Source organism: Pelophylax lessonae, assembly GCF_965119305.1.
Source record: "Pelophylax lessonae genome assembly, chromosome: 2".
Taxonomy (NCBI): Eukaryota; Metazoa; Chordata; class Amphibia; order Anura; family Ranidae; genus Pelophylax; species Pelophylax lessonae.
The window spans coordinates 618,017,191-618,044,179 of record NC_138769.1 but is presented as its reverse complement, the minus strand read 5'-3'; the positions used below and the strand labels follow the sequence as shown (position 1 = coordinate 618,044,179).

General features: G+C 41.4%; 1 protein-coding gene across 1 annotated transcript; it reads right to left on the bottom strand.

Annotated features, from left to right (window-relative positions):
* Nucleotides 1-5,508: 5,508 nt before the first annotated feature.
* LOC309547706 (protein mono-ADP-ribosyltransferase PARP4-like) lies at nucleotides 5,509-26,521 on the bottom strand. The gene is made up of 4 exons (XM_082247636.1): nucleotides 26,472-26,521; nucleotides 24,274-24,376; nucleotides 23,081-23,213; nucleotides 5,509-5,711 (listed from the first exon to the last, which is right to left on the bottom strand). The coding sequence occupies exons 2-4, from the start codon at nucleotides 24,362-24,364 to the stop codon at nucleotides 5,540-5,542; spliced, it is 396 nt and encodes a 131-aa protein (XP_082103762.1). The 5' UTR covers nucleotides 24,365-24,376; nucleotides 26,472-26,521; the 3' UTR covers nucleotides 5,509-5,539.
* Between the last annotated feature and the right edge of the window lie 468 nt (nucleotides 26,522-26,989).

Sequence of the window (26,989 nt, the reverse complement as noted above, 5' to 3'; positions counted from 1 at the left end):
CAAATGAGGGTGGCTTCTTGCACAATTCCTGTCAAAGCACCCCTGGTAGTGGAGACAAAGACTGCTAGGGCAGTGGAAGGGTGCAGATGTCTGGAAGCTGTAGGAGTGAGCTGTAGCTTGGAGACACAGGAGTCTTTCCAGTGGTGGTGTGGAGTCTGGTCACAAGTCACAGCAGGAGCTAGGCAGACAGGTGCAGAATCAAAATCAGGTTCAAGGTTGGGAACAGGCAGAAGTCAGTAATGTGCTGGCAGTGGGGTACCAAATCAGGAACTGGAGACGTAGTCTTAAAACCAAATAGGGGTTGGTAAAATAAGCAAAAGGCAGATATAGCAGGCAGGGGTGATCCGAGAAAGGTGGGAGACATAGCTGGGTCAGGAACAAGGTTAGCAGACATGGATTAGTATCAGAAACACAGGAACCAAAGCTGAAAACAATCCAGCACTGAAGCCAGGCAGACTCACAGTTTAAATAGGCTGCTGGGCGCTAGAATCTGTGGATGCGTGTGCACGCACGTACTGTATGCACCAATGCACGTGCGCATTCCAGTCCTTTCTCATCTTAGCCTATTCTCATGACTCTGCACATGCGCATTAGAATGAGCACTTGCTACATGGGAATGAGCAGGTGCTGAATGAGAATGAGCCCTTACTGCACGGTAATGCAGCCCCCCCCCGAAAAAAGAAGGAAAAAAAAAGATTAAAAAAAATAAATAAATTTTTAGCCCACTAGGGGCGCTGGCCTACTGGTGGGTATGGGGGGGGTGGGGTTTTGCCTCCCACGTGAGGCAGACAGAGGCGCTGATTGGCGGCCTTCTGGGGGTCATCGGGGTGCAGAGCAATGCGCCCCGACACTCCCCACTTTCCTGGGCTCCTGGCTGTGATTGGTCCAGACTCCAGCCTGGACCAATCACAGGAGGACATGCCCGGGACGGTCCTGTGGTCACGTGACGCGTGGGGGCAGTGTACCGCCCCGGCGTCATGTGACCGTCCTTCCCGCCCGCCCTTCTTCATGTGTCGGGCCGTCAGGCTGGTGTTATGTGCAGAGCGGCCAGCCCAGCCCTCATCGCTGTGTGAAGCAGCTGCGGCAGCTCCTTCAGTCCAGGACCGGGCTGCTCGCGGGGGGGGGGGGGGAGAGGGTAAGTGCCTGCAGTCACAGTGTCACAGGGGGTCTGTACTGTGGGATTAGTGCTAGGGGGCCTGTACTGTGGGGTTTGTGCTAAGGGGTCTGTACTGTGGGGTTTGTGCTAAGGGGTCTGTACTGTGGGGTTTGTGCCACTCTCAGTCAGTGTATCCCATAAAAGGGGTGTCTCTCACAGTATATCCCATAATAGGGCTTCTGCTCCCTATTATGGGATAAACTAGTACTGATGGACCCCTTAATATGTGATATATTGGGAGAATTTGTTCCCGCAAGCAAAATACAGGGGGCAAAATGGGTGGGGTCTATAAGGGGTGGGGCTTCTGAGAAACGGGAGGGGTCAAAATAGAAGGGCGGGGTCTTGCGACCGCCCATCTTAAAACTTCACCAGCCGTCACTGCAGTGGAGGGTAAGGGAGATGAAGCAGCTCATCCTCCCAGCAGCAGAAGGCGCCCCGGAACGGTAAAGACCACCCAGCTGAAGTGCTGACCTCTGATCATCATCACAGACTGTGGAAATGTTTGCATTTCATTTGGAAATCAAGATCTCAGAGTCAGGAGGAATAGTGGAGAGGCACAGAATCCAAGTTGCATGAGGTCCAGTGTGAAGTTTTCACAGTTAGTAATGATTTGGGGAGCCATGCCATCTGCTGGTGTTGGTTCACTGTGTTTTATCAAGTCCAAAGTCAGCACAGCCCTCTACCAGAAAATTCTAGAACACCTCATGCTTTCCTCTGCTGACCAGCTTCATGGAGATGCTGATTTCGTTTTCCAGCAGGACTTGGCACCTGCCCACACTCCCAAAAGTACCAATACCTGGTTTAATGATCATAGTATCCTTGTGCTTGATAAGCCAGCAAACTCACCTGACCTAAACCCCCATAGAGAATCTGTGAGGTATTGTCAAGAGGAAGATGAGAGACACCAGACCCAACAATGCAGATGAGCTGAAGGCTGCTATCAAAGAAACCTTGGCTTCCATAACACCTCAAAGTAGCCCCAACCAAGTATTGAGTGCGTATTCTACAGTACATGGGCATACTTTTCAATAAGCCAACAATTCTGTATTAAAACACTTTTTTTTTTTGTTTTTTTATTGGTCTTATGTAATATTCTAATCTTCTAAAATACTGAATTTAGGGTTTTCACAAGATGTAAGCCATAATCATCAAAATTAAAAGAAAGAAACGCTTGAAACATATCACTGTGTATAATGCATCTATATAAAATATTTGAGTTTCACTTTTTGAATCGAATTACTAAAATAAATAACTTTTTGATGATATTCTAATTTTATGAGATGCACCTATACATGTAAAAGCGATGTGTAAATCGATGGCACTATATACAGTAAATACCTGCAATAAAACTTGCGCACTTCAAAATCAGTGCTATTCAGGGATATTCCTCTTTGAAATCTCACTTACATGGTTGCATTCCTTGTCACTGTCACCTCTGTGTGTGTCAGAACTAGTGGCTTCGTCACTTTCAGGACGTCATCAGGAGGTGCCTGGACTTCTGGTACTGCATCACTTCCACTATTTAGAATGCATGCTGGCACCTGGATGGATTGGAGTAGCAGAGGTTCCTCACAACAATTGGCAAATCAGCAGGGTGCCGTTTTAGTTACAATTGAGTGGATTTAAAGACTTTTTAGTTGTTTTCCTCTCTCTATTAATATTATGGGTATGGAGCACACTGGCCATTGGAGAGTATAACAAGGATCAGTGATTACAGTGCTTTATGACCTCCCTAGGTATAAGCTTAGGTGGTCAACATATTTTGGTGAGTGCAATCCCAGGTGAGGGCACTGGAAGGACTTGGTGAGATTTTGGAGTGAATTTGTTTTTTGAACGACACAGTGACATTGGCTCAGAAGAGTAACTGCAAGAAGTTTATGAAGCTCTTTTATTGAAGCACAATTTAAGTGGATTAATCACACTTTTTATGCAGTTTGCACTTTAATATAGGCTCACAGAGCACTTTCTTAACTGATGTATGCACATATGCACGGTAGATGGTTGTGTATTGGATGTTTTGCAAAAAAATAAACACAGTATTAGCAGCAATAGGTTTATTTCATTTTTATTGGAAAGATTACAAACACATATGCTGGTTAATAGAGAGTAGCACAGCTTTTTTCTAATTTACACTAAAAATACCACTGCTGTGAGGAAAAGCATCACAGCTGGGGCATATGTACAGCCTTGTCCGGCTGTATTTTTACAATTCAGATGAGCGGTGGGGGGGTTTGTTGGTAAAACTGCAGCTCAGCCACTTGTTTTTACCAACCCCTGAAAGGGCCCTTAGACTCTATTCCTCCTTTTTGGTGGCACAGTGGGGTCTTAACATTGCAACTATCTATACCATGTGCAACTACATAGAATGCAGTAATAGTTTGAATCAGTCTTTATGATAGATGTGGGTACTTTTGCTGTTTTATAGAACGCCTGGAATCCAATTAATATGGCGGATCACAGAATTTTTTTGAATGCACTGCAAAGGATTAGGATTTCATTCTTGGGTTTGGGTCTTTATTACTTTCTATTCATTTAGATTTAAACGTTCCCTCTATTCTAAACTATCACAATTCTCCTGTTGTATTCTTCATTCAAGTGGTAATCAAAGATCATTTTTTATATTTACCGGTAGCAGTGTTTACCGCTAACCAATGTCCCTTAACTTTGTGTTCTACAGTTAGGGCACTAAATTGCAGTTCTGATCTGGTTTTTAGGTTGCACCACAATAAAATGACTGATTCTGCTACTTCCACTGAGGCTTAGGCAGTGCATAGCACATAGAACCCCCAAATGACATCAGCACCTTTCCATCTCTCCCTCTGCCCATAGTGACTGACGGACAGCATAGTACCTTTCTTGGCCGAGTCTGCTGGGGGTTTTACAGAGCAAACTCCTCCCAGTTGTTAAGTGATTATATCACACCACCAGAGTCTAGCTTTTGAAATCGGAAACCATAGATCATGCAACCTGATTTTAGAATATGCAACCCGATTTTAGAATAAAAATTATATGATACTTTTAGAATGAGATTTTTTAGGTGAAGTATAATTTCAGACACTAATCAAAATAATTCAGCAAAGCTGTTTAAGCTATCCTGTTAAAAATACAATTGTGCTGAAATCAGAAAGTTAACATAGTTTACCCAAATCTGAATTCTGTTCAGTTGCCTGCAAAATTAGCACACATTGCTCCATAGTAGGAGTGTACTCCAAGGCCTGGGCAGTGTAACCTCCTCTATTTCTGCTCCTTGCATTACCAAACATTTAAACTTTCAAAGTAGGTTTGTATCTGATTGGTGGCTATAATAAACCTATTGGTGATTACATTTTTTTGTTGCATCAAGCTTTCTGTATGTGAGTGGCTGCAAGGAACCTGCAGTATATGTTCCAGCATCATCAGCAAGTATGTTTCAAGGTCTTCAGCTTACAGACCAATGGGAGTGGGTCAGACTTGTGCATTACAGCAATGCCTGGATAATAATAACTTTGCACATTCAGGGTCTGGTGCTTTGACTTTGCGTTAGTATAAAGTGAATCAAAAATCTCCCATTATAGAAAATGTATTAGCATACCAATTGTTTTAAACTAAAAACTCACCATGTGAAACCAAAACTCATTGCAATGAAGGATATTTCTTGCTGTTAACAGCATTCCACATAAAGGGACCATTACTTTTTTTATGCCAAACACTGAATTCAAAACCAAAACACAGAAAAACGTGCTTACAAAGCAAAAAAAAAAAAAAAAAGCGCACTATAAGTAAACTCCCTTTACACACGAATAATGGTGAGAGACTTGTCAAACTAGATATACTCTAAGCCAGCTGTGCTTAACTGGTAGGCTTCATATAATCTTTTGCTGGCCTTGCAGACCACATGAAGAAGTACTATGCCTACATAATATGTTCATTCTTTTTTCAGTAACATATTTCAGATACAGGTTGGGGAGGACAATAAAATTACAATTTGCAGGACCAATTTGCATGTTAGTGCTCCCATTCCTGGCATTGCCAGTGCCATTTGTTGGTTTATTAGGCTGTGTTGCCAGAAAGATTCCCAGCATTAATGGTTTAAACATTACTGTATTAAAGATCACTGTACCCCAGAACCCCTGCTAAGCCCCAAAGCAGACAGGCAACAGCGCTCAATCTCCTGCTAGTAGCCATCTAAAATATTTAACTATGCCGGCGACCCAGCTAATTTTAATTACTAAAAATAAAGAGAACACTATTCTCTGTTTTCTTACTGCTAAGCAAATTCAACTGGCTATATTACGTTATGATTGCTAGATCGCATGTACTAACTTCTTTCGGTAAAAGACTGCCTATATAATTATAACAGTCAAAAAAAATAAAAATAAACATGATAGCAAAGAACAATGGTTATTAATGGTATAAAGCCAAGGAGAGGTCAGAGGATGGAGACTCTAGGCCTAGTAACTGGCGAGTGGCATGTTCCCAGTCCCTGCCCAAACCAAGTCGGCTGCAGATGCCCGAGTACTGTCTGTCAGTTCTCGCTGCCCAGTTGACAGCTTTTTCAATACCAGGATATGATTCGCTGTAAAGAGGTAAAAGACAGGAGTTAAAAACCTATATAAGGGCTGATAATCTTATATCAAATACTTTTGGATGGTGGTTATCTTTTCAAATTTTAAAATAAAAATATATGTCTCCATGTTCCATTTTATGGAATTGTGCAAAATTACCCTGTAAATGGCCACAGGAAAACCATTTACCGTAGCACCCTATCATCTTTGTTTTAGAACATCGGTACATGTAACCCATGGGGTACTGCTGATTTTTTTCACCTTTATTTGTAAAAGTAAAAACATGCATTTGAGATATGAGAGCAACATATTAGTGGAGTTTATTGTATGAAGGTAGAATATTCCTTCTTTACTGCTCCAGTGAATTCATGTTAGCCTATGTGAGAAGAGGAGATATACAGACATCGGTTTAACATCACCTTCCAATCCAAATTAATAAAGACTATGGTCTTATTCCCCTGGCTAGTAAAAGAAGAGATCCATCATAGCACAAGAGGTTAATTATAACAATGATTCCTCTTATTGCTCCATGACTTGGCATAAGAACAAGTGGCTGAAATTTTACTCTGTCCTACTGACAGGGTCCATTTCTCTGCTGACACTGTCAATATATATATATATATACATACATACATACATACATACACACACACACACACGTACACACCAGTGGCGGCCTGTCCATTAGGGGGCGCAGGGGCGCCACCTCCCCATCCATGCATCTGGCCCCCTAATCTACATGCAGGGCGCCGGAAGCATGGATTCCAATAGTGTTTTTTCTTTAAGCACCTGATTAGAGCCAGAGGCTCTAATAGGCTTCATAAAAGGGTGGGCTCAGGGCGCAGAGCACTGCACCCTTAGCCCACCCAGTTGTATGACAATAGCGAATTAATATTTGCTATTATCACACTGATTCTCCTCCCAGCCAATCAGGAAGTGGGTCGTGAGTCCCCTTTCCCAACTGGCTGAAAAGAGAAGCGATTTTCCTGGCCACTGGAAGAGGGAGGAGGTGCCCGGCCAGAGGAGACTCACAACCACTCGGGGCAGGAGGAGGTAAGGAAGCTGGCTGTCCAGCTGGCCAGCCGTCTGTCCATCTGTCCTTGGGGGGATGGTGGTGGATTTGACTGCCGGCTGGCTGGGGGGGGGGGTGTTGGTTTTGCCGTCCCCCCCAAATTATTATGCACCAGCCACCACTGGTACACACGCACAAATATGTTTAATAATAATAAGTAATTAATAATGCAATAGGCTGTGCACATCTATGCTGACAGCATAATCAACTTGAAACTGGCAATGCACTATACAACTTGAAATGGAACTATAGGCAAAAGTTTTATTTTTGGATAGAGTGGAGAAGCGTTAGAACACCTGTCAGTTTTTATTGCTGTCTGTGCCCCTCACTGGGGAGATTCACCCTCTCTATTTGTTCTGCTTACCATTATCATTGAAAGTAAATGAAAATCCCAAATTTCGGGTTGTCCCCAGAAAAGTAATCAAAGTGAAATCTTCCAGCGAGGACACTGGTTCTGGTGACCTGGGGGGTCCCAAGGATTTCCTCTTACTTCCTATTTTGGCTATGGGACAGGAAATGAAGGTAAATCTCCCCATAGAGCACAGATGACCATTGGGTTATGCTGCCCCCTACAGGAGTAGGACACTAGGCAGGAAAAAACGTTATCACGAAAGAAAAAATAAATGCTCCTGCATTTGAGAGTTGCTTGAAAGTTTGAGAAGGTCCATATATACCATATTATAGAATGTGGTGAGATATGGATCTTTTGCCTTGTAGGGATAAAACACTGATCTGGGTTTAAGAGTGGAATGTACAACTGGGGGGAAGGTATGCAAATGCGTAATGAATATTTCGAAGTCTGTCAGGGAATTCTCATGGTATAGCTGTTCTAACGTATCTAGGATATCGACTTCAAAATCAAAGACTTGTGAGTCTGATCTATTCAGAGGTTCATCATCTGGTATAATATTAGTGACTGAGTTCTTTTTAGATTTGTTTATCTGGAAAAACCTTTTGAGTGAAAGGTTTCCGATATATTTATTTAAATCTTTAAACAAAAGATATGGATCAGGTTTGTTACATGGAGAAAAATTGAAGCCCTTGCTGAGAAGGGTTATTTCAGCAGTGGAAAGGGTATGTGTGGAAATATTGAAGATTTTTACAGTTTGCGTGCCTTGGGTAGATTGGTGCTTAGTTCTATTTCTTACCCCTCTACAGCCTCTCTTTCGTATTTTCTTTTTAGCGGGATGGATGGAGAGGAGTGGATTCATAAAAAAAAAAAAAGACTCTTGTGACACTACATGGTTATCATTTTGAATTCTTGTGGGGTGAGGGGTAGAAGACAGCTTGGAGCTGACCTCCACTGAAGATGAAATTGAGGTATTGGGTGGTGATCTGAGCAAATGTTGTGATCTGGGGAGAGGGGGTTCCACACTCTGTACTATGTTGCAATTAGTCATTTTACTACATTCAGGAGATAGAGTATGGGAAATAGTGGTTCCTGAGCTACTTGGCCTACTTGCCCTCCCCTGGGGATTGGGCTGTGAATGTATGCTGTTGGGCTTATATGACCCGAGCACTGTCCCTTGTCTGTTGTAGAATTTGTTCAAATCCAAGAATAATTTACTCTCATATCTTTTTTGATGCTGAACTATTTTTGTGATGATCTGGCTTGTGCCAGGGATTGTTATGATGATCATAGGGTTTAATGTGTCTGGATTATGTAAGGGGTAAAGAAAGAAGCCATGGAAGAGATGCAGGGGGTGGACAAAATGATTTATGGGGAGTACGAAGGGGTGGCTGCGATTTTTTCATCCAAGTAAAAACCTGCTGGCTGGTATAGTCTTTAAGGTCTTGTCTAAATGTACCTATTTTGTTTTGGATAAGGTCATTTTTCTATCTTTGGTGTTTCTCTTGAGGGTATCTAACCAAGAGGAGGGAACACTATGCTTTATATTCTATAATTTCATGAGATAATATTTGGACTTGAAAAATGAATTGTTCAATGACCCGTATATGATCCAGAGACAAGCTGACTTTATTATTGAGTGTACAAGATTCTGTTTGACTCATAACTATTTTACCTTCAACAATCAATTTTATTTGCAAATACAAGGAACAGCCATGTATGCTAATTTTGTACCCTTGTATGCTAATCTAGCTACGGGACTGTGTGAATCAAAATACATATGGCAAAACCCATATTTCTCACATCTCATATTTTATGGCAGATACATAGATGACATCCTATTCATATAGGATGGTCCTAGGGACACCATTTATGATTTTCTACCTATTTCAACAATAATCCACATGGTCTTATATTTACTCAAGTTCTGGATCTAGAACTGTATCATATTGAAGATCAAATCCATGCTAAAAATTATTATAAACCTACAGCTGGCAACTCTTTATTACACTATAAAAGCTGCCATTACAACAAATGGACAAACTACTTACCCAAAGGACAGTTTTGACGGCTTAGGCATAACTGCACCAGATTAGACGATTATATACAGCAAAGCCACATTCTCAAAAATAAAACTCACAGATAAGGGGTACACAGAAATCCTCATCAACCAGGCTTATACATAATGACAGATCCACCATCTCCCAAAAAAGAGAGGCATTTGACCACTGTCTGATTAAGACAAAGTTCCATTTTGAACACAAAAAAAATGGAATTGGTTTTTAAAAAATATTGGCCAATATTATTAGAAGAGCCTCCATGTAAAAATCCCTTCTTCCCTTCATGCCTTGGGTGACATATAGAAAGGCCCCCAATCTAAAAAACAGAATTGCAGCCAGCAAATTAAAATCTTGTGAAAAAAAAACCCCTCTCGTAGGTCCTGCCTCATACCACTGTTAGAAATGTTTCAGTGTAAGAAAACTCTCTGCAAGACCTGCGCATTCATTCATCGTGGCAAAAACAATTTACCACAAAAGGAAAAACATACAAGCTGGATGATTTCTATAACTGTTCCTCTAACCACATGGTATATTGCCTCAGCTGTCCCTGTAACCTGTTGTATGTGAGCCGTACAATCCGCCCACTTAGACAAAGATTTGGTGAGCATAGGAGAAAAGTGGAAGAAGGCAAAGATAAGTACAGTGTACCCTGCCACTTTTTTGAATATCACGATAAATCCACCATGGGCCTAGAAGTATGGATCATTGAGCAAATCCCTAAAAAATCTCTCTGAAGCGGAGAGGTCTCATAGACTGTTTCATAGACTTTGTAAACATGAGACATTCTGGATTGATACCCTTGACACACTCTCACCCTGGGGGGCTCAAAAAGGAATTTGAGATGTCAACCATCTTATGACGTCTGAAAGATTACATGGTGTTGAAGGTGTCTACCATCTCATGACCTCTGATTGTTAATATGCCCATTTCTCTTTTTACTCAGGCAAAATACATAGTGCACCTATCTGCCTATGGTGGATTGGGTGGTGGCGTCCCCCTCCTAATAGTAAGAAACCATGATAATCAGTATATATATCTTTACAAACACACATCATCCAACTGTTAGGCATCTACCACCACCCACATAGAGGTACCTTGGGCTTTAGATGTATAGTGGTATCTCTAAGCGACATTCCATGGTTAAAGCGGTTGTATCCCGCTTTTTTACACTTTTACCTACAGGTAAGCCTATAATAAGGCTTACCTGTAGGTACAAATAATATCTCCTAAACCGGCACGGTTTAGGAGATATTTACAGTGCATGCAGCCGCTCGAGCGAGCGGCGCATGCGCTCTGAAGGTCCGGGGGGACCTTCAATTAACTTGCCGGGAGCTTGCCGGAAAAATCACTCCCGCGCGCTCCAATCAGCGCGCTGGAGCCGTCTCTTCCGGCCAATCAGCGCGCCGGAGCCGCCGAACCCGGAAGAGACGACGAGGGATCATGGCAGCGCCCGCATCGATGTCCGGGGGTCCGTGTCGGGGCTTCGTTTTAAGGTAAGTTAAACATAATGGGCTAGTATGCGATGCATACTAGCTCATTATGCCTTTGTCTTGCAGGTTTCATTATGCCTTTGTCTTGCAGGTTTTTTTTTTTTTTATTTTTTTTTTTACAGGGTTTACAACCGCTTTAACCATGAAGTGGGTAGGAGAGGTAGTACAGCATACTAATAGTATTACATCATCCACAACCCATTTTTTGTTACATCATCATCTCCTCATAAGAATTCAAAATACACATGGATATCCCAGATATTAATAGTATAATCAATTTTTCCTTAATCCACATCAGGGTTCCTTCCTTTTCTTTAGTGACAGCCCTTTATTTCCAGTACTTTCAGTACTAATCCGTATAATAAACATAATAAGTCAGATATATACCAATTATGAACCCCTGATTCTATTATATTGATTGAAATAATATTATTTATTATTCCTCCCAGTTTACTATTTACAATTTGTCAGGATATTAGTGACCTATTATATGCGCACACACACACATATATATCCAGGTTTTACCAAATAATCTTATTCATCCATGCACATAGTGTATCTCAATTTTTATTTATATTTATTTTTTTATTTTATTTTATTTTTATTATGAATGCATGTATTTTGTATACATTATTGTTGAGTATATAATATTGTACATTTTAATTCTATGTCTGCTTAAAAATTTGTAAATTTTTTTGCATATTGTTATGTAATTTACTAGTTATGTAGGAATACTAGAGAGAGTTTAGCATTTCACCACAAGATGGCAGTGTACCTTCTTATATATAAGGCACTTCCCGACCCTAATCCAAGAGCTTGAAGAAGGAGCACGCTCTGGTACTGCCCCCTAGTGCTCATGCTCCGAAACGCATCGTGAGCACGTCGGTGACGACATCACGGACTACGCTGTGGTCCACCCTGCGTTCCAGCCTGTGGTTCAGCTCTCGTTCCTGTGCACCATCCTGCTGCCACTTCTTGCTTGCCAGGACGGCCCAACACACAGCGGATCTCTGTTCCCAGGACTGTTCCTTGGATGGATGGAGCAGCTCTGGGTCACTGGTTTTCTACATTATGCCTATTCACCTCTAACCATATGTGAGTCTTTTACCCTATTGTGTTGTTATTAAAGTGTAACAGTCTGCACTCAGAGACACCTGTCTCTCTTCTGTTTACTTGTCTGTAACTTCCCATTCTTTTTGTATATGTCAAGATGCAGGAAGTTTACCGTTTCAAATCTGTATGTTTCAGAAAAAGATACCAAATTATTTATCTTCTATCTCTTTGAGAAAATTGGGAAATGTTCCTGCGATCCTGTCCACACAATGAGAATATCTATATATCTTTGTAGACTAAGTTCTGGAATATTTCTACCAAATCTAGCTTCATGTTCCCACCAACTCATAAAGAGGTTCGCCACTGAGGGGGCATATTTAGCTCCCATGGCCCCTCCTCTCTTCTGCCTGAAATATTTATTTCCATGCCATAAGAAATTGTGGCTCATTGCAAGATCAAGGGCCTGTAAAATGAATTATTTTTGTTTGGTTTTAATATAAGTTGTATCCAAAGCCCACATGACTGCCTTTAATGCATGGTAGTGTTGAATATTAGTGTACAAAGAATTCACATCTATACTCGCTAAAATATGTTCACTGTCATTTCTAAATAAAGAAGGCGCTGGTATTTGTGGATTCCTTATTCTATGGTAAGTGTTTATTTGTAATTTCTGCAGTGTAGTTTGGATGTGCAGTACTGATGTTGGAAAATATGAGTAAACACCAATTACCTCATATGTATTTCCGTGCTCGATAAATGTGGTGAGTATACCTCTATGTGTGTTCCAAATATATAAAAAACATATGTTTAACAGTGGCCCAGTTTGTGGGAAAATTCAATGATTCAAACCAAAAAAATAATAATAATGTATAAACCAAAGCAGAAATCTGTGCACTTGGTTACTGGGTGTGTCACCTGAATGGCTCAAGGCTGGCCCATATATAACTATAGTTGAGCAATGATCTAATAAAAATCATCAAACAATAAGTAAAAATTACCTTATCACTGTTAACACAATACTTGTGCAAAATGAAATATGCCTTATCACAATAATTGTGCAAAATGAGTTACTACGGTTTGTGCCCAACTATAAAATAAGTAATTCAAACAATATATTGTGCAAAATAGTGGTTATTTAGTCCATGTAATATTATTGTACACAAAGCATAAAGAAAATAATTCTTCAATTCCAGTGCTCCACCTCGTGCTTTTTTGTGATATTGTGGTAATCAATCCTGCTTACCAGATCACATCAGGTCGCACAGACCTATGGAGCCTTTGATCAGTATTCTACTTTGGGGTAGATTTGCAAAAGCAGGGGCACACAGAATCTGGTGCAGCTGTGCATAGTAACCAATCAGCTTCTAGGTTTAATTGTAAAAGCTTAAAAAGTTCACCTTTACAGAGAATCTGTAAGGTGAACTTACACTGGACTCCTCCCCATCCCCCAAGGTCCCGCTATACCAGAGTACTGTGATCTCCCTTTGTGTGACATCAGTTTGCCCCTTTACTGGTCTGGGGATTTGAAATCCCCGCGGGTTTCTCTCCTCTTCTCCAGCACTGACAGGATGGGCTAGGCGGGTTCTGATTGGTCAGTACCGTCCATGTGACGGCGCCGACCAATTGGAATGCCTCCTATTCGTACTTGCCGAGAGGTACGTATAGGAGAGTAAGCCACAGGGATTTCAAATTTCTGGACCGGTGAAGTGGGGAGAGTGTCTCACAGTGGGTGATTGTGGGACTCCTGTAAAGGGGGTCCGGGGGCAGTGGGTCCAGTGAAAGTTCACCTTACATATTTTCTGTGTAGCACCCTACAAGGTAGGTGCAAGGCAAAGTATAGTGGTCTTTGCCTGCCTAACAGCAGGGCCATGATTTTCAGCTGGGCTATTATGTCTCCCAGGTGTTGCTATGGAGACTGGGGAGTCTCCCCACTGGCTCCATGAGAAGGGTTTTCATTGGGCAGAGGAGGAAACCCAATCAGTGGCACATTCAGGCCTGTGTCTACCCCAGAAAGGCAGATTCTGATGCACAGGATTCTGGGAGTGGGTATAAGTTTGAGGGGAGTGCATGACGCAGCAACCTTGGCGGGAGGCAGAGCCCCAGGAGGGAGAGTACAGCTGTCTCTCCTCCTGTCAGAAGGATCGGGTGTCTCGGGCGGCTTGCCTGAGGATACAGAGAGAGCTGAGCTGCAGAGAGGATCCGGTGTGCCGAGGACCAGCGGAATTGAAGGGGCCCAGTTTCAGGAAAGCATTCCAAGTTCGTGAGTACTGTAACTGCCCCTGGGGGTTTGCCTAGCTGAGAGGGGACCGCTCCCTTGAAGGTCCAAGGGATCCAGGAGCTAGCTAGCGGTAAAGGGGGTGCCTAGTGAGAGGACCCTGAAAGTGCAAAGGGGGCGCCAGCGGTTGGGCCCTGAAGAGTTAATGTTTACATCGTGCAGTGTACAGTGTTGAGAGTTGCAGCAGCCCAAGCAGTTACAAGGAGCTACCTCAGTCAGTGAAGGGAGCTGTTCACAGGACTTTTGAGCTTAACAGAGTGTCAAGAGTCAAGTTTCACTACAGTCCAAGATCTTTTGAGTTAACCAGAGGGTTACAAGTTAAGTTCTAGCACGGTCCAGTTATAAAGCAATTTTCAAGCATCAGTAAGCGTTGGTCGGCATCCAGCTGGCGTCAAGACAGCGCTAACAGTAGTGGTTAATGATTCTTACTCTGAATGGTCTAAAGTTATCAGTGGTGTACCCCAAGGTTCAGTGTTGGGACCCTTACTTTTTAATACCTTTACAAATTATATAGGGTCTGGGATTAAAAGTAGTATTTCAGTCTTTGCAGATGACACCAAGCTTTGCAGTGGAATAACTTCTTTACAGGATGTCTCCAACTTACTGGTTAACCAAGCTGACCTCAATGCACTGTTTCATTGGGCAACTATGTGGCAAATGAGGTTTAATGTTGATAAATGTAAAGTTATGCACTTGGGGGCTAAGAATATGCATGCATCATACATACTAGGGGGAGTAGAACTGGGGGAATCCATAGCGGAGAAGGATCTGGGTGTTCTTGTAGATCATAAGCTTAATAATAGCATGCAATGCCAAGCTGCTGTTTCCAAAGCAAGCAAAGTCCTTTCTTGTATTAACAGAGGCATGGACTCCAGAGTGAGAGAGAGATATCATTTTGCCCCTGTACAAATCATTAGTAAGACCTCATCTGGAATATGCAGTTCAGTTTTGGGCACCAGTTCTTAAAAAGGATATTGGGGAACTGGAGAAAGAGTGCAGAGAAGGGCAACCAAACTGATAAGAGGCATGGAGGAGCTCAGCTATGAGAAAAGATTAGAGGAACTGAATTTATTCTCTCTTGACATAAGGGGTCCATATAGTGAACTTGGTGTTGAGTTGTTCACTTTAAGGTCAACACCGAGGACAAGGGGGCACTCTTTACATCTAGAGGAAAACAGATTTAGTCTCCAAGTACGGAAAGGTTTCTTCACCGTAAGAGCTGTGAAAATGTGGAATAGACTCCCTCCAGAGGTGGTTCTGGCTAGCTCACTAGATTGCTTTAAAAAAGGTCTGGATTCTTTTCTAGGTGTACATAATATAAATGGGTATTACATTTTTTTTTTTTAGGTAAAGTTGTTTCAGGGAATATCCGATTGCCTCTCGGGGGATCAGGAAGGATTTTTTCCCCTGCTGTAGCAAATTGGATCATGCTTTGCTGGGGTTTATTTTCGCCTTCCTCTGGATCATCAATGGGTATAGGATTGTGTATATTGGATTGTATGGTTGGGTTTTCAATACTGTTTTTTTTTGGTTGAACCAGATGGACTTGTGTCTTTTTTCAACCTGACTAACTATGTAACAGGCATTTTTCTACAGAGTGTTCCAGTTGAACCAGAATATCCCACTCATTCCCTTCTCCCATCCCCAATATAAAATAAACAAAACAAATCAAAGATGCCGGAATGGTCATTGTCTTAACTCTCACACTTGGGTATTCAGCTTAAATGGGCTGAAGGTGTCTCCAGTAACAATGGCAGACCCATATCAGGCCCAATGCCTGGAAATCCTGCTACATCTGTAAAGGTAAACTTACCCTCTAAATAAATAAGCTGAAGTTAGAGGCTGATTGGTTACTATGCACAGCTGCACCATTTTGTGTGCTCCAGTTTTAATAAATCTCCCTCTTCCTGTGCCAGGGTGACAACGCTCACTGTACTGTATCTATGGAGGAGCAACATTGTCACTTTAGGCCATTCTCCTGGTTTGACCTACAGAACACCTCCCCCTGTTCATTTTACAGTGTTAACTGAATACTTTCTTTTCTGTAAGTAATGTCATATGTGTCATGACGTCACACTTTGTGGGAGGTGCTTTAATTTTAAAGTGGACCTTGCTGAAAAGGCTAGGATCGATTCAAATATTAGTGTCCCTCCCAAATAATAAAAAGCATCTTTTAAAAAAAAAAACTTATTAGGGGAAAAAAATTGTACATACAGTGCCCTAAAACAGTATTTATACCCCTTGAAACTTTCCACATTTTGTCATGTTACAACCAAAAACGTAAATGTATTTTATTGGGATTTTATGTGATAGACCAACACAAAGTGACACAGAATTGTGAAGTGGAAGGAAAATGGTAAATGGTTTTGAAATTTTTTTACAAACAAATATGTGAACAGTGTGGCGTGCATTTGTATTCAGCCTCCCTGAATCAATACTTTGTAGAGCCACCTTTTGCTGCAATTACAGCTACAAGTCTTTTTGGGTATGTTTCTACCAGCTTTGCACATATAGAGAGTAATGGGCCATACACACTATAAGACTTTCTGAAGACTTTTTCCTTTAGACTTACCAAAACCATATAATATGAGGTCAAACCTAAACACTTTCAATTTGTATGCAATCTGGCAGGCCCTTGCACTACATAGAAAAGGTAAATCTGAAGGAAATGTAACCAAAAAAGTTGGATAGTGTGTATCCACCTTAAAACTTTTGCCCATTTTTCTTTGCAAAATAGCTCAAGCTCTGTCAGAATGAACAGCAATTTTCAAGTCTTGCCACAGATTCTCAATTGGATTTAGGTCTGGACTTTGACTGGGCCCTTCTAAGACATGAATATGCTTTGATCAAAACCATTCTATTGTAGCTCTGTCTGTTTGTTTAGGGTAGTTGTCCTGCTGGAAGGCAAACCTCTACCCCAGTCTCAAGTCTTTTGGAGACGCCACAAAGTTAAATTTTGGTCTTATCTGACCAGAGCACCTTCTTCCACATGTTTGCTGTGTCCCCCACGTGGCTTCTCGCAAACTGTAAATGGGACTTCTTATGGCTTTCTTTTTACAAAGGCTTTCTTCTTGCCACTCTTCAATAAAGGCCAGATTTGTGGAGTGAATGACTAATAGTTGTCCTGTAGACAGATTCCCCCCCCTGAGCTGTGGATCTCTGCAGCTCCTCCAGAGTTACCATGGGCCTCTTGGCTGCTTCTCCGATTAATGCTCTTCTTGCCCGGCCTGTCAGTTTAGGTGGACGGCCATGTCTTGCTAGGTTTGCAGTTGTGCCATACTCTTTCCATTTTAGGATGATGGATTGAACAGTGCTCCGAGATGTTCCAAGCTTGGGATATTTATTTATTAACCTAACCCTGCTTTAAACCTCTCCCCAACTATCTCTGACCTGTCTGGTGTGTTCCTTGGCCTTCATGGTGCTGTTTGTTTACTAGGGTTCTCTAACAAACCTTTGAGGGCTTCACAGAACAGCTGTATCAAATTATAATTAAATTGAAATTAAATTACACACAGGGTGACGCTATTAACTAATTAGGTATCTTCTAAGGCAATTGTTTCCACTAGATTTTAGTTAGGGGTATCAGAGGAAAGGGGGCTGAATACAAATGCACACCACACTTTTCAGATATTTGTAGAAAAAAATTGAAAACCATTTATCATTTTCCTTCCACTTCACAATTATGTGCCACCATGTGTTGGTCTATCACATAAAATCCCAATAAAATACATTTAGGTTTATGGTTGTAACATAACAAAAGGTGGAACATTTCAAGTGCTATGAATACTTTTTCAAGGCACTCTATACTTACCTAAATCTTGACTTCTGTACTTTAGGGGGTTATAGTGCTCAGAGAATGCTGAGTATACCAAATCTTGTGATAAAGAATTCCCTCTTGTCTAGGCACTGCAGGTTTTTTAAAACCTTTTTTTCCCCTTACAGCTGCTATTTATGATTAGGAGGGATCCCTATTATGTTAAGCAGACCTTGCCTTTTTTACTGCAAGGTCCACCTTAAGTGTTATTTGTTGTCATAATGTACAAGGGTATCTATGCTGGGAAATTTGTATTTTAATAAAATTTGGACACAATAATGATCAGTGTAGCACTGAGTTTGAATACGATTTTGGTGTTGTTAAAATATTCAAAGAAATTTATGGTCAAAATTTAAAACCATATATTAATTTCCACAAATGTATTTTAATTATTTCTAGCCTACTCCTAATAATAGGAATGATTCTGAATTTTGTAAACTTACAGTTCATTGTGAAGATCCCCCCACATTTACTTCCTTGAATTCTGAAATGTTTTCACTATGCCCTGTGAGTAGGCACTGCTGTATCACACATTTCACTGAGCCTGCCTTCTGAACTACAGAGGTGCGAAGAGGAGGAGTTTTAGGAGGTGGAGTCAGTACAGTAATCACTGCTTGCAGCAAGGTATAGTAACCCTATGAAATCACCGAAAAAGTTCTGAAAAAGTAAGTAAAAAGGCCGACACAGTTCTTGATTTAAAAAAAAGAATTTCCCACGGCGTAGATCCATTGTCAATCACAATGACCGTCGCCACCGCCGACCCAAAAAAAAAAGCTCCGCTACCTCCTGCTGTTAAAATACTGTTTATGCGGTACTTACTGAGCATTTAAGCATTTTGAGGTAAATATTGCAAAACAGTAAATTGATTTGACAGTTTCAGGATCACATGCGATATTTAGACAAAATGTGTCTGGACACCTAGATACCGCTTGCAAGATGCTTTTGTGAATGGAGCCCATAGTCCTTAGAAATTGAAAGTAAATAGCAGAGGAGACGCTGCAAAGCATGCAGGGAATCCAAGAAATTGTGGAAATGGATAAATCAATATAAGGCTTACTTGTCTGCTAGCTATCAAAATAACTATGGTTTTGTAATGCTATTACAATACTGATTTTATAAATGAAAGTGTATGCTGTGACCAAAGAACTCCTTTAACCACTTGAGCTCTGGAAGATTTTACCCCCTTCATGACTAAGCCATTTTTTGCTATTCATAGCTGTGCTACTATAAATGGTAATTGCCCAATTGTGCAATGCTGTACCCAAATTAAATTAATATCATTTTGACACATAGTTTTTTTTTTTTTTTGGTGGTATTTAATTACCACTGGATTTTACATTATTTGCAATATAAATGTAGCACCCTCCTGGGTAGGTGCTAGGAAAACCCATGGGGGGGGGGGGCTGCCTGCTTATCAGGGGGGTCTGATTGTTCAGCTAGGTTGTCATGTGTTCCCAGGTGTGTCCGTTGTGTCCAACGAGGGCTCTTATTGGGCAGTGGAGGAAACTGACCAATAGCACACAAGGGCTTGTATCTATCTCAGAGGGCAGAGTCTGCCACAATGCATCCTGGGATGGGGTATAAGTCTGAGGGGAGCACATGACAGGGTGTCTTTGGCGGGAAGCAGAGTCCCAGAAGGAGGGTGACGGCGGTCTCTCCTCCTGCCAGCGGTAGTGAAGGTGTCCTTGGTGGTCGGCCTGAAGGACAGAAGGTTGAGCTGAGCTGCAGAGAGGGATCCAGTGTGCTGAGGACCGAGTGGAGCGGCTGGGGCAGAAAGAAAGCAGTGTCGTGAGTACTGTAAACTGCCCAGGGGTCTGCCTGGGATAGGGGACCACTCCAGAAGGTCGGAGGGATCCAGGAGCCAGCTAACCAGTAGAGAGGGCTTGAAAAGGGGGTGCCAGTGATTAAGCCCTGAAGATAAGTGTGTGTGAAAGAGGGTGACGGTGCGGGCCCTGAAGTGTTAAGCAATGCAGCAGTCTTACAAGTAGCTATCGCAGTGAAGAGGGGTCAAGGAAGCTTTAATTAGGACTTTGTGCCACATGAAAGTGTCAGAAGTCAGTTCAGCGTTAACAGACAGCAAGTCAGTGTTAACCGGCGTTGACCAGCATTTAGCCAGCATCAAGTTAGCACCAATGGGCGTTTTTCAGTTGTCCCATTCAAATTGTGTATAGTTGAGCCAGAGGAGTATAGCACTCATCCCTTCTCCCATCCAAGTTATAAATAAATACAAAAAACCCAAAGATACTGGACTGTTCTTTGTATCAGTGCTCACACTTGGAGAACATGCTTAAATGTGCTGTTGATACTAACGGTAACCCAGGCGGACCCTCATCCAGCAAAATGTTTGGGAATCCTGCTACATAAACAGACAGAATTGTTTTCTGCTGTTTTCTGCTGTTGTCTGCTATAAAACATATCCAATAAAAAAATGTAACAAACAAATGTCTTTATAAATTTTGGCCAAATTGTATTCTGCTACGTGTTTTTGATAAAAAAAAATCCCAATAAGTTATACTGATTGGTTTGTGTGAAAGTATTAGCACCTACAAACTATGGTATATACTGGAATTTAATTTTTTTTATAGTACTAATAGTAGTGCAGTGGCCAACTAGTAGTGCAGTGGGCAATCTGACACTGAAGCTGTCGGGGACTAACTGCCACTGACATCATTATTGACAATAATACAGTGATCAGTGATAATGCTATACACTGTCACTGTGTTAATGACACCGGCTGGGATGGGGTTAACATCTAGGGCAATCAAAGGGTTAAATGTGTGCCTAAGAAAACAACGTGTAATATGTGTATTGTCCCCCCCTCCTTGCCCCCATCCAGCCCATTCGGAATGCGTCAGCGTGCTTAGTGAATGCACAGTAGGAAACCGCAAGGTTTCACTGTTAGTTTTCCTCAGTCAAGATGGCAGCGGCAGCACCCTACAGCCGATTAAAAAAACGCCTTGGCTTAGGACACTGCTGGATTCCTGGACAGGTAAGTTCCCCAATATTAAAAGTCAGCAGGTACTGTATTTGTAGTTGCTGACTTTTAATTTTTTTCTGAAGGAGCCTGGAGCTCCTCTACGCTTAACTCTGCTCAGCTCCGTTGCCACATTAGAAAAAAATAAATAAAATATATCTGCTTAGTGCACTAAATCACAGCAAATGAACAGCAGGAACCTTTGTGCTCCAACACTGTCCCATTTCAGAGATATTATTTGTCATTTGGCGATGTCCAAGGAATGGTAAAGCCTGTCCTGCACTACATTGTGATAAATTCCAGGAGACCTACAGTACATCTAAGAAAAGCACACCTATCCAGAGCAGAAAAATGCCCAAAATTGTGTTGGATTCAAGGTATAGAGTTGAATTAATAGGGAATTAATAGTTTTTAGCATCTGGAAGGAGGGAGTAACTAGAATTTTAACTGTCACAGAAGGCTAGATATGAACATTGGGTAGGATACTGGGTATGATTCATCTTACCAGCATCTTATTTTATCAGTCTTTGAAGGACTGAGAGCAGTAACATTATGTTATTGCATACAGCTGTGTTCAAAATTATTCAACCCCCACTGAAATTGATTGTTTTGGCCAGTTTGACATTGATTTTGATCATTCAGTCACCCTACTTACAATTAAATCAAAGAAGCACGTGTAGGTCAGACAAATATAACATCATTTATAATGAAATAACCACAAATGTCTTTTCTGTGCTCACATCATTATCAGTTTTATTCAACCCCCAAGTGACATTCAATCTTAGGACTTAGTACAACATCCTTTTACAGTTATAACAGCTTTTAAACGTGAAGCATAGCTGACACAAGTGTCTTGCAGCGATCTACGGGTATCTTCACCCATTCGTCATGGGCAAAAGCCTCCAGTTCAGTCACATTCTTAGGCTTGTGCACGGCAACTGCTTTCTTTAAGTCCCACCAGAGGTTCTCAATCGGATTTAAGTCTGGTGACTGTGATGGCCACTCCAAAATGTTCCAGCCTTTAATCTGCAACCATGCTCTAGTGGACTTGGAGGTATGCTTGGGATCATTGTCCTGTTGAAAGGTCCAACGTCTCCCAAGCCTCAGGTTTGTGACGGACTGCATCACATTGTCATCCAATATCTCCTGGTACTGAAGAGAATTCATGGTATCTTGCACACGCTGAAGCTTCCCTGTACCTGCAGAAGCAAAACAGCCCCAAAGCATGATTGACCCCCCCGCCATGCTTCACAGTAGGCAAGGTGTTCTTTTCTTCATAGGCCTTGTTCTTCCTCCTCTGAACATAGCGTTGATCCATGGGCCCAAACAGTTCTAATTTTGTTTCATCAGTCCACAGAACACTATCCCAAAACTTCTGTGGTTTGTCCACATGACTTTTGGCATAGTGCAGTCGACTCTTCTTATTCTTTGGAGACAGCAAGGGGGTGCGCCTGGGAGTTCTGGCAAGGGGGTGCGCCTGGGAGTTCTGGCATTCATTACGCAGTGTGCGCCGTTTTGTCTGAGCAGAAACTTCAGTACCCACATCTGACAAATCTTTTCTCAGTTCCTCAGCAGTCACACGGGGACTTTTCTCCACTCTGCGCTTCAGGGAGCGCACAGCAGTCAAAGTCAGCATCTTCTTTCTGCCACGACCAGGTAGCGTTTCAACAGTGCCCTTTGCCTTGAATTTGCACATGATGCTTCCTATGGTGTCTCTTGGTATGTTTAACATCTTTGCAATCTTCTTATAGCCATTGCCCTTCCTGTGAAGAGTAATCACCACTTCTCTTGTCTTCCTGGACCATTCTCTTGACTTCACCATGTTTGTAACCACACCAGTAAATGTCTAGAAGGAGCCGAGTATCACAGTCATTTTAAAGCTGCCTAATTGGTGCTTATTAGGCTTTATTGCTGCTCCCTGACATCCACAGGTGTTTTCAATACCTGATTGAAAACACTTCAATGAACCTCTGTTCTTCAGAGTGGTAGTCTTTAAGGGGTTGAATAATTGTGTCAATGAATAATTCACAAAATAAACATTTACTACTGTATTACAAAACCAATTGATGTCATTTTAGTTGCATGTGGTTCTTTAAGAAGTCCTTGTAGGATTTCATTCTGAATACAATTACAAATGTACACTAAATTCCCTAAAAACCTTTACAGCATTGGGGGGTTGAATAATTTTGAACACAACTGTATGTCATAGAGATTTATAATACAAGTGGTTTGTACATTCTAATATAAAATATTTCTGCAGTTGTGATTAAATATGCAGAGATACAGTATATACCTTGCAGTGTCACACTGATCCAGTTTCATTAAAGTCTTGAATGTGATGCCACTCAGTAGACTATAAGTACAAATAGTTTGCAGTACAAGGAGAGTGGCAATTAGTTTCATGACCTCTTCTTTTCCTCTTGAACCTTTAAAACAAAATGAAGCAGCATAAAAAACTCTAAGCTGAAATCCTGGCAGATATAAAGGACACCAATTCATGAAGTGTATACAATCAAATCATTACATGTAATTTTAAAATACAGCTAGTTTAAGAATCTAAATTTAACTGTGCATCAGCCTGTTGCAATCCCATATACAATAGCATTGGGAAAGGAAGGGAGGCAATATGGTGCATGCAAATCTGTTGGCAGGGAACGTGATGAGGAAGAGGAGGAAAAAAGATGTCACCTACACAGTAAGAGTTGTAAAAATATGGAATAGATTCCCTCAAGAACTAGTTCTGCCCAGCTAAGTAGATTTTTTTAAAACGAGCTGGAAGCATTCCTTAATGCACATACACAACTGGATAATAACATTTATACTTTATAGGTAATAAATCCAGGGATTGTTGATCTAGGGAATATCAAACAGTAACCAGACAGAATTCATCTGTGACAGGGCCTTGGTGGTAGGGCGTGCATGCCCTAATCGTGGAAGCAGGCAGCGATGTACGAATACGCCACTGTGCCTGCATGGGCCGCCCATTCGCAGTACATTGCAGGCAGGTGGTCGGAAGCAGTTAACTTTGCCTTCCTCAATGAATTTCAGCAAAATGTTATTTTCAAAGAAATTTTAGGGGAATTAAAATTCTCTATTTCACACATCAGTAATCGTAACTATTAAAAAGAATGAAACATGTACATATTCACTGCGGAAGGGAGTATTGTACAGAACGGTGGCAGGGTTTGTTACAAGGTGAGTTTTTGGGAGAATATTTTTGGGTTGAGTTGTCATAATGTTGTTACACAGCTTTACTGCTGTATGTGTACTCTATATCTATGAAGAAGTCCTTATGGTACAATATTATATGCACAAAGCCAGTACAGCAGTTTTCCTAAAAGCTTAAACCCACCACGATACAGGTAATCCTGAAAGCAGTACCGCTTAGAACCTGTATATTAAAAAAGAATAGCGCGCAAATGCAAAAGAAATGACTACCAAATCTGAAGACAATCCATAAATAAAAATGGGGTTTTTAGAACCTACCTAGAGAAGAGATGCCCTTTTCAATTAGAAACCTGTCACAAATATAACTGACATCAATGTTTAACAACTTTCCAAGTTGTGGAGTCAGCATCCAGTATCCTTCCTAGAGTGAAGAAACAGTGTTAGAATGCTTAACTGGCAATGATTTTATGTGGCTGGGGCACCAGTAGTATGTGCCTTAGGTCTCCATATACATAAACATTCTTACATATAAATGTGTACACCTTTTATCTATGCCCTCTTTTGAAACTTTGGCTGCAATACTATGCCATCATTTGTCATTGCAGTTAGATTTTAGATTTGTATTGCTCTAAAAGTGCTTATGTTTCGATTGGGTTACAAATTTCACTTCTATGGGTAGCCTAAGACATGGCCAAATAGATCAAGCATGGTAGAAGCATTCATATTATCTTCATGATTCTCCCAGAGATATGATGGCATGAGAACTGCTTAGAACTATGCAAGCTATGCTTCTTTACCTGTCATGCCTGTCGTGCCTTTAGACTGGCACCCTGGGCTGTCCCTGGCTTATGACAATTATAAGACAATTTCCCTTTGGGATTATTATAGTATTCTGTATGACAACCCCAGCAACACTCCTGGTGAACTCTCAGTCAACAGGCAGTTAAATTAAACACTACTGGACTGGCTCTCCAAGTCTTCACACTACTCTAATTATGCTCTGGAGACACAAATGTCTGCCCCCTTCTCACTGGTGGCGTTATTACACGCCAAATGGAAAAGTATGCCCCCAACGCTCCAATACAACATTCTACTGAGGGACACTGTGATTGTCTGGAGAGAGACTAGGAAACGCTTAAAACTCCCCCTCTCCATATCTAAATACCTACCTATTAAGGATAACCCTGCATTCATCCCGGGACTACGCTCGCACTCATTTGCTACCTGGCAACAGATGGGCCTGATAAACTTTTCGGATCTCTGTGACCCCATCTCTGGCAGGCCACAGACGGTCCAAGATACCTTGGAAACATATCGTTTTCCGGTCACACATACTTTCTCTATATTGCAATGCCATAGTTTTCTTCACTCGTCTTGTGACGACCCAACTAACAGATTCCTCGACCCTTTACTGGACCCTTTATTGACTACAGGGAAATACAGCATCTCCGATATCTACAAACCTTTTCAAAGGCTCACCTCTTCACACCATGCTAGCTCCTCGGCTGCTAACTGGGCGAGAGACTTTCCTATCGAGGACATTGTAACAAAGCTATTTCAGGGGTAAAAAAGGACACTACGCCTAACTCCCAACGAGACCTGGAGGGAAACACAATTGAAAATTCTTCATAGGGCTTATATTCCCTTCACCTCTAATAAAGACGATCCTTCTACAAGCCTTTGCCCTCAATGTAAATCCTATAGACCAAACCTGCACCATAGGTTCTGGTCATGCTCTTACATATCCAAGTTCTGGGACCAAGTACTCTTATTCATTAAACAGATCATTCTCCTTCAACTACCAAAAGATCCCCTTCTACTCATATTTGGACATTGGGACGAACAGCTTCAGACATGGACCAGCGGCCCGCTACCACACCCTCGCATATGGATTCTCACTTGCTTACTGATAGCTCGCAGAGTTATACTTGCTAACTGGATATCACCAGTGGGCCCATAAGTGTCACAAGTGCATCGTGAACTCTTAAGCCTTATGACCAAAGACCGGCTTAACATGGACTTTCATCTTCAATCATCTGCTGATCGCTTTTCATGCACATGGCAGGACTTTATGGATTTGCTACCCAAGGATGTGACCACTAACCTGCAAGCTGATACGTTCTTATACACTATCCCTGGGTAGGGCTCAGCTACTGTAGGTCTGGTTCGATAAAGTTTCTTAAAAAAAACAAAAAGGTGCCCAAATAGTCCTTGGGTAAATTTACTAACCACGGGGTACTTGAAAAAGTACTTCCCTATGTGACAGGTTCTCTTTAAACAGAGGTAAACAGGCCTTTGGAGACACATGCAACCTGCCTGTGCTCCCAAACATGTTTAACTATAGCAAGATACGTGGCAGCTGGGATTGCTATGTAGATAACAGCTGTACCCTGCTTAATAATGGACAGGAGTATCAATGCAGACACATTTTAGTTTAAACTGATATTACAATTCATCCTTTCTTAAAATGATTTTTATAGATAGATACTACTTAGTGAAATTGAAGGAGACATTACCTGACTCTGCAGTGGAGAGAAGGATGACCAGGAGAGATCAGCTAATTCCGAACGCTAAAATACACACAAGATATACAATGTTAACTCGCAGATTTGTAATACATGCTCCTTACAAAAATCTTCCAAAATATATCCTTTGTATACATATAAAGAGGAAATAAATCCTCTTTATATGTTATTAGGCAAGGCCAGATGGGTGACTTTATTAATGTGTTGTTAAAAATGAAAACCATAGTGAATTTTTCTTTATTTTAATTTCATAAATCGTTTTATTAGAGGAACCGTAGTGTATTTTTCAGTGAGAACACATTGATACATTATTATAACAAATATTTCCCAGAAGGCAATTACATAAGTTCAACATTTTTACAGGATGATTACATTTCATACCCATACAGTATCTGTAAATTCTTTCTCTGCTTGATTTCTGTCTACCAGGCAATGCAGTCAGCATCCCTGCACATAAACAGTATGAATGGAGCCTGGTGCTTATGAGGTGAGATTCCCATCCCCCGAGT